A 9096-nucleotide genomic window follows, 5' to 3' on the forward strand; every position below is an offset into this window, starting at 1 on the left:
TGGCCCTCACAGGTATAGAAGCTCGCACTTTGACGCATTAATCTTGAAGCCTGAGTACGCTCCAAACTCTCGCAAAATTTGTAAAATCTCGGGGACCTCCTGAGCTGGATTCGAAAGGAAAAGCAAAATGTCATCCGCAAAAAAAGCTGACTGAATTTGTCTATTGTTTACAGAAATACCCTGGAAGGTGCTATGTGTAGATAACAATCGTACCAATAGTTCCAGAGCCAGATTAAAAAGTAATGGGGAAAGGGGGCAACCCTGTCTGGTTCCTTTCAGTAACGGAAAAGGGGCTGACAGATATCCTGGAATGTAAACTTGAGCCTTCGGATTTGTGTAAATTTCTCTAATGTAGGTATAAAATGACCCCGAGAAACGCATTTCATCTAGAACTCTATAAAGCCATGACCACTCAATATTGTCAAAGGCTTTCTCGGCATCTATTGTAAGCAAAGCGGGAGATTCTCCTTTCAGAGGCCGAAGGTTAACCCTATCCAGGACAAGAAGAACTTTTCTAATATTTAGTGTCCCTGATCTTTTCTGAATGAAACCGGCCTGTGCTGGGGAAATCAGTTGGGGAAGAATTATAGCTAGACGATTTGCCATAATCTTTGACATTATCTTCATATCTAGGTTGATAAGTGATATGGGCCTATACGAACCAGGATCCTTCGGGTCCTTCCCCTGCTTAGGGATCAATTTTATATATGCCCGGTTATTATTTTGGAAAGACGCATTACCGTCTAGTATGCTATTATACAGCTCTAGTAATGTAGGTAAGATCTCTTCCTTTACTGTTTTATAGAATTCTCCCGTAAATCCGTCAGGGCCAGGGGCTTTATAATTATGCATGGAGTTGATTGTCCCCAATACTTCTTCCCCCGTAATTTTGGCATTCAGAAAAGTGTGATGCTCTTCTGTGAGTCGAGGTAGTGTCACTTTAGATAAAAGATTATTATCGGGAAATTTGTCTCGCTTTTCCGACGAATAAAGGTTTCTATAATACGTGCCTAAAGTCTCAATTATTGTCTTAGGGTTTTTGTTTATCTCCCCCTTTTGATTTTTTATTTGCATGGGTCCCTGAGTTATAATCCTATTTTTCGCTAAGTTGGCCAGTATTTTCCCTGCTTTATTTCCAAAGTGATATACTGTAGCTTCTTGCATTGACCTAGCCATTTGTTCCAGTTTTTCCGCCCACCCATTAAAAGCCCTTTGGGCTATTACCCATCTATCTCTATGGTCCCTATCAGGATGCTTTTGAAAAGAAGTATATGCTTCCCTCAATTTATGGCAGGTTTCAGTAAATTTAAGTTGAGCCTTTTTCTTCAAATAGGAAACATGTGCTATCGTTCTGCCCCGTAATACTGCCTTCGCCGTGTCCCATAATAACATAGGTGTGTCTTTATGTTGATCATTATGTACCATAAATTCCGTCCACCATTCCTTTAATTTCAAGGAAAAATCTTCGTTATCTTTAAGGAAGGAAGGATATCTCCACAGATAGTCCGTTCCTCTGGGATAGATGTTTGCTAGGTCTAGCACCACCGGCGGGGCATGGTCAGAAATCACCAAATCCTGGATAGTAGCTGAGTGGAGTGCACGTACAAGGTTCCCTGAAATAAGAAAGTAGTCAATGCGAGACCAGGAGCTATTAGCATGTGAATAGTGCGTAAATTCCCTATCCTGAGGGTGCAATAGTCTCCACGCATCCCATAAGGCCGTGGCATTTAACAGAGGACGCATAAATTTATCATGGCCGCGCGGTACATTTGGGGGGCCTTTAGCATTTTTCCTGTCCTCTAGCACAGATACCACCGAGTTGAAATCCCCCCCAATTATTAGATTAAAATGGGCATGTTCTAACATTTTGGCCTCAAGTCGTTGAAAGAATGATTTGTTGTTTTCGTTCGGGGCATAAATATTAAAGATTTTATAAATTCCTCCAGGGATCTCCACTGAGACCATCTGAACCCTACCTTCCGTGTCCGCATATGTTTCCAGGACTTGATGTTGTAATCTCCTACTGACTAATGTAATAACCCCTGCTTTCCTTTTAACTGAAGATGACCCGTAGACTCCTCCAACCCACAATTTCCCCATCCTCTGCATGTCTGAACCTTCCAGATGAGTTTCCTGAAGGATCGCAATGTCCGGTTTGAGGCGATTAAGGTGGCGTAATATCTTAATTCTTTTTTGGGGGGAACGTAACCCCTTAACATTCCAGGTGACTATTCTCATAAAGCACATGTAATAAATGGAAATCCTGCCTTTCGTTTACCATGTTTTTGCTGCCCTCCCTTGCCAAAAAAAAAAATCAACCAATTAGACAATTGAACATAGTGCTCACTTGCAATAACGAGAGTAGTAGTAATAATAATAACTCCGTGTAAAATCTTTGCTACTTCACTTGAATCCAAAATCCCCAAACATTTCAAACATCTCCCTCCCCTCCCCCCCAACTATACCATAATACTCAGACTTCACTTTTTTCTGATCATTTTCCAAGCTCAGTCAACCTTATACTTGTATAGCATTTAACCAATATAAAGGAGTGTCCCACCTACAAAGAAAGAGAGAGAAGAAGGAAAAAAAAAAAAAAAAAAAGGTTCTCTTTCCTTTCCTCCTCCCCAGATTTCTTGAACTTTTTCCACTGCGGCTTCTCCAACCTAAATCAAAAACAGGTGTCCCACCTTGAACTTTACACATCTGACATTTGTCTATTTGTCTCAGGTTCCCTTAAGTTCCTTGTTTTGTTGTCTCCGGTCCTTCGGGGAAGCTGTAGCGAACTTCACAGAGCTCCCTTTGGTCACTCTCTGGTCCGGTGAGTCATTGCGCCCTTGTCCTGGAGAATTCCTGAGTTCACGAGGACTGCTGATCCACTCAATAAAGGCCTCTGCATCCTTTGGGCTTGAGAAAGAATTGTAGGATCCATCCTGATGTCTGATAATCAACGTTGCCGGGTACTTTAACTGGAAGCGTATATTTCTCTTAAATAAGGCTGAGCATATGTATGAGAATGCCCTCCGCTGCCGTGTGACCAGAAAAATCCTCGAAGAGCAAGATGCGCGAGCCTTTCACCTCCAAGGGATGTTTCAATTTCTTGTACGCCTGTAATATTTCCTGTTTATCGGAGAAGTCCAAGTATTTCATTATGACTTGTCTTGGGCGTCTGTTATTTTCACTCTCATCACCTCTCCTTGGCGGACCAATGCGGTGCACCCTTTCCACTTTTCTCCTTCCTGCTACTCCCAGGGTTGCAGGAATAGTTGATTCACACAATGTACGTAGCTCACCAACCGGGTATGTTTCAGGGAGGCCGACAATGCGCAAATTGCTCCTTCTGGAGCGGTTCTCCAGATCGTCCACACGGTCCCTCAGGATCAGATTCTCCCTGGCCAGACGCATGACTGTGGTATGGTCAGAGCTGAAGTCCTCCTCTAACGTCGACATTCTGGTTTCCATAGCCGCAACCTGTTCCACCGTCTCATCAAGTTGGTTCTGTATGGCACTGAGAGCTGTTGCTATTGATGCTTTAATTGTAGTGGAAATGTCAGGTAGCAAACGATTGGCGACTTCATCAGCCAGACGCTTATAATCCATACCCTCCATTGTTTTGAATACATCCGGGGTCCCCGGGGAATCCTCCATCTCCATCTGATGAGTATTTTCAGGTGACCGAGGGACACTTAATTCTGTATGGGAAGTCACAATCTTTTTTTCACACTGTACACTGGATGTATGAGGATTTTGTGTTTTGGAGCTGCTGCGCAGCAGGTATCTTTCCATCAAGTAGTGAATGAAGGGACGTAAGTTTTGACACTGATTTAGTGTGGGTTGTCAGACAAATCTTGATTCTGCTCCTCCTTTTGTTTATTCTCACTTTCACCCCTTTCTCCCCCCTGCCAGAGTTATATGAATTCTCACTGTCCTGTAACTTTGCAGGGATGTATGTTTAAACTTCCCTCCTTCAGCTTCCCTCACTTTTTCAGGAGCGTCGCACTGAGTCTGTATGTCTAGAGATTCAGCCCCTGCTTGTTAAGCACAGGTCTGGACAGGATGGGGGAAGGGCCCAGGGATTCCCTGCTTTTTAACTCTGCTCTTTGCAGAACTTGTCAGTAGCTTGTTTGCTGCTGATATCTTATCAGGACTCCAGGAGATTTATTATTCTGCTGCAGGTTAACTGGTTACTGCTGGGGGAGTGAGTGATCTCTGCAAGGTAAGCCCTCAGCTGTGTCCTGCTCCCTGTGCACAGATCTGATTTTAGTGCAGGGCAAGCTCCGGCGCAATCTTTATCACTATGCCAGATCTTGAGAGGGAGGGGGAGAGCGAAGTTCACCGCCGCTGTTTCAACTGATTATCTCCACGGCTCCCCATGAGCTTCCCTGCATGCAGCAACTTCACTCACCGGTGGTATGGAGCGGGGGAGGCTGGTGGGTTGTCCGGTATATATGTCAGAGCTGCAGGGAATGACAGAGCTCAGGCGTCCTGTGTCCTACATGATCAGCGCAGGATCCGGAAGTCATTTGGTTGTTTTTTTAACAGTATGTAGCCTTTAGAATAATAATAAAAAAAATATTTAAGTAAATGTCATAGTGTGGGTTGTTAGATTTGTGAAAGTGTCAATTATGTTTTCATGGTTTGTGCTTTATTATGGAAAAAATTAGACACAGGGCCTGTATTAGAAATACAAAGATGTTACAGCTCACACATGCCAAACAGCTCCGGAGCCTGTGTCATCCCCATTATGTACATTAAAAGCTGACCTACGCCATAAAGATTGAAATAATTACTTACAATTTTGTGTTTATTGTCCTAATTAATATTCACACTTGTGTTTCCACAGGTGTATTCACACAGAGCTTTACGGAACACAGAGGTGTTGAAGTATCCGTCAACATGTTGGTTGTTTCCACTGTGGCGGCATTTGTTGTTGGCGCGTTATTGTCCGGTCTAGGGGTGTGCTTGATGAGCTCTCAACAGAGCAGGAACCTAAGTTGCAAACAAAAAGAAAAGAACAATGGCCTCATAGTGGACAATTCTGTTAAAAGTGTGAGTAGAAGTAGAGACTTAGGCCACCCAGATCGGGACCCTGTCTTCACCTCTTTAAAACAACATGGCTGGAATCCTGGACACAGTAAGGAACACAGCGGTATTCCACCTACCCCTGAACAGACACCTGAACAGCACAAGAGAATCCTTCAATCCCAAGAATACATTAATTACTCATTGCAAAACTCATCGGCCAGTTTATTACACCAAGACATGCACCTCTCATCTTCTAATTTACCCACAGATAGTCAATATGAATATGAATCCAAGGAATCACGTTTTTTCTGCCCCAAAAAAGAGGACTCCCATTATGCACCATTAAATAAGGAAGAGTCCCACTATTTACCTCTTAAGGAAGACGAGTCTCGATATTTTTCACACCATGAAGAAAGCGTTCGAATTGTAAACCATCATGGAGAAGACACTTGTTGTTACCTTTCTCCCCATGTGAAAGAATCTTGCACTCTACCTGTACCTATGGATCAGAATCACTACTTACCTCAAAACCGGAGCAGCCCAAACTTCTTGTCCAAGTGCATACAGGAATATTTAACTCCTTACGGAGAGAAAATCCAGCATCACTCATCACTTGGACCTGGCCCACATTATTTGCATGGAGAATTACCCTGCCTTTGTTCTGGCAGAAAACATAGACGTGTAGTTTCTGCTTCTACAAGTGAGAATTTTTGTCAAAGACCTTACCGAGGCAGCACTCCCCAGTTATCCTTACATCTGAAGAGAGAACTGACTTTTAACTGTGAGGAAAAGTGGCGAAGGCCCACCGATACAATGTACATTTATCCTCGAACATCTCAGAGCTTAACTCCTGGCTCTGATTTCAAAGTAATGTTGGAATTTGGAATGCCACATACATCCAAATCTCAATAATGTGTCTAAAATAAAATGTGTTGGCTACTAAAATCCAATTTCAAGTATGGAGAGTCTACAATCAATTGTAGGCTTTATTAATAATGCAGAACAAAAAAACGAAAACTTAGCATTAAAGACTGTGAACTTCCAAGTTAGTAATGGAAATCTCCAGTAACTTTTCCCTTGAAACTTTGGAAATATACTACTGGTGAAAAATATTGCTTCTAGGCCATGTATGATAATGAATACTATGTTACCGAATTTTTTCAGGTGCCATTAACAGAGCATCTGTATTAATGGGAAGCCTGTATTCCCTCGTCAGCCAAGCACAATATGTACAGATCAATATTTTATGAACAAGTTTTTAAAGTATTATGTTGACAAGTTCAGAGTAGTAAACCAACAATTTATGCATGGATGTGCGTGAATTAGGAATGGGTTTGATGTGTGTTTATAAGTACCAGGAAAGCATTCTTCTACATAGCAGTCAGGGGATCCGTTTCTTGATCAATTGATTAAAAGAAAACCTAAAACCCTGGTTGCATCACAGACTAGCTGTGCTGATGAAAACATAGACAAACCTTCTTAGGGCATGGTAAACAATATCACAGATATTCATTATATTATTACTAAGCTACTGGCAAAGGTAGGGCGTAGTCACATTATTTTGTTCAGCGTTTGTGCTGGGAAAGCCCCTGGCGCACATGTGAAATGTATCCATAGGCCCCCAAAAGGGTATACTAGGCTTCTGTTGCAGCTACACACCAGGAAATACTCCTCCAAACAGAATATATGAATAAAAACTTATACTTACCATAAACATTACATAAAGGTTATCCCCCCCCACACCCTCTTCACCTAAGCTCTTATATGATGGCCTTCTGATTTTCTCCAAATGGTGAATTTTGTAAAACTAAAAATTGAGGAAGTTGTATTTCAAAATGCACGAACCTATGTAGACAAAGGATTAGTCCCAGGTACACCTCCAATGCAGATTCTGTTACACTTCATGAAAACAGTAATTCATTATACAGCAGTATTATAACAGTAAAATGATGAACGCCATGATAGAACCCACCTGACACAGATATAAGTCAATTCAGCTATTAGTGCTGATGGTGTTAGTCATGACAAATCAATCACAGCTTGAAATGTGTTTTTCTTCTCCTTTGAACAGAAAACTCAGAAAGCAGGTGTCAACTCCATCTTACAGATTAAGGGAGTTTATGGTCAATTTTCTTAACATAGCTTTTTTTCCCCACAAACCATTAAAAAAATTTCACTAAACAACTATTTTAAGTATGTAACCAACATAAGTATTTGAGTAAGAATGTTAACCTTTAATAAGTCATGTGGAGTCCATAGGACTCCAAGCAAATTTATTTTTGTCATATTTCCGCAAGTATAAGTAACTTTCCGCTTTGGTAGCTTCCTAGTTTGGGTGATCCTCCCTCCTCAGTGCAATGTGAGGCATCAATTAGATATGCCACATAGACCCCACATGACTAATAGTATTTTGATAGAATGTTAACCATAACTTATAGGTAGTTTTCTTAACAAGCTTCTGGAGCTGGGGATATTATATGGAAAAATTATTATGTATATATATATATATATATATATGGGTGAAAGAAAAATAATGTCTCCAACGTCGTAACTTGGCTTCCGATGGGAATATTTGAATAAAAGCAGAAATAGTCCTCACAATGTGTTCCTTAATTACCGATATTCACTTTCCCACATAATTACCAGACAATTGGATACATTTCTGCCAATGATGAACAAGTTTTCTGAAGCCGTCACAGAAGAAGTCGGCACTCTGTTTCCACAACCAGCCTTTCACAGTTCTCTCAACTTCTTCATCAGATGCATAGTGATGTCCCCACAGATCTTCTTTCATTGGGAACAGATGGAAATCAAACGGTGCAAACTCTGGACTGTATGGGGGCTGCCATACGGCAGTGACCTTCAACCTCTGAAGTTCTGCTTGGTGGCATGTGAAGTGTGTCATCTGGCATTGTCATTATGCAGGAAAACCTTTCCCTCCCCCTTTCGGACCCTTGTTAGTCGTCGTTCCAAAGTACCCAGCGTTCCAATGTAACGCTCTGAATTGATTGTTTTTCCACGTTCAGGGAAATCAACATGGATAACACCATCTGCATCCCAAAAAAACTCAAACGATGATTTTTCCAGCTGAGAACTGCATCTTGAATTTTTTTCTAGGGCGAGCCTTTGTGTCGATATTCCATGGACTGACATTTCATCTTCGGTTCCTAGTGCTGTACTCAAGTTTCGTCTCCTGTCACAATTGAACACAAAAAGGTGTCACCTTCATTCTATTAATGTGAGGAGTTCCTGGCAAATTTAAATTCTGTACGCTTTCATTTTAGACATCGACATTTGGGGTATCCATCGTCCAACTCTTTCTATGTCACGTAATTCAGACTCTCCCACCTCACCATCTTTAAACTTACTGACCCAACGACACCCTGTGCTCACAGCAACACGATCACCATTCTCTGATGAATTTCCTTTGGAGTGACAACTTCTGCTGTCAAGAATTCAATGACAGCACATTGTTTAAATTGCATTGAAAAGACTGTCTGAACAGGGTTCCATTCTTTACCCTGTAACAACACAACCATTCATTGCTAAGGCTACCCGCCAACCGGAGCTGTAGAGGAGAGTCTACTGAACAGTCCAGTACCTGTCGTGTAATCTGCTGAGGAGTTACGAAGGTGGAGGCATTACTTTTCATTCAACCCATATATATATATATATATATATATAGTCATATGAAAAAGTTTGGGCACCCCTATTAATGTTAACCTTTTTTCTGTATAACAATTTAGGTTTTTGCAACAGCTATTTCAGTTTCATATATCTAATAAATGATGGACTGAGTAATATTTCTGGATTGAAATGAGGTTTATTGTACTAACAGAAAATGTGCAATCCGCATTTAAACAAAATTTGACCAGTACAAAAGTATGGGCACCTCAACATAAAAGTGACATTAATATTTTGTAGATCCTTCTTTTGCAAAAATCACAGCCTCTAGTCGCTTTCTGTAGCTATTAATGAGGTCCTGGATCCTGAATGAAGGTATTTTTGACCATTCCTGTTTACAAAACAATTCCAGTTCAGTTAAGTTTGATGGTCGCCGAACATGGACAG

General features: G+C 41.3%; 1 protein-coding gene across 2 annotated transcripts in view; it reads left to right on the plus strand.

Annotated features, from left to right (window-relative positions):
• The window catches only part of SEMA6B (semaphorin 6B), a 323709-nt gene extending 314980 nt beyond the window's left edge, over positions 1–8729 (plus strand). For both annotated transcript variants that reach the window (XM_075352511.1, XM_075352510.1), the window contains exon 17: positions 4844–8729. In XM_075352511.1, the coding sequence (XP_075208626.1) occupies positions 4844–5937 (1094 nt within the window). In that variant the 3' untranslated portion in view covers positions 5938–8729. The remainder of the gene's footprint in view (positions 1–4843) is intronic.
• The last annotated feature ends 367 nt before the right edge of the window (positions 8730–9096 follow it).

The sequence above is a fragment of the Anomaloglossus baeobatrachus genome, chromosome 1 (assembly GCF_048569485.1).
Source record: "Anomaloglossus baeobatrachus isolate aAnoBae1 chromosome 1, aAnoBae1.hap1, whole genome shotgun sequence".
Taxonomy (NCBI): domain Eukaryota; kingdom Metazoa; phylum Chordata; class Amphibia; order Anura; family Aromobatidae; genus Anomaloglossus; species Anomaloglossus baeobatrachus.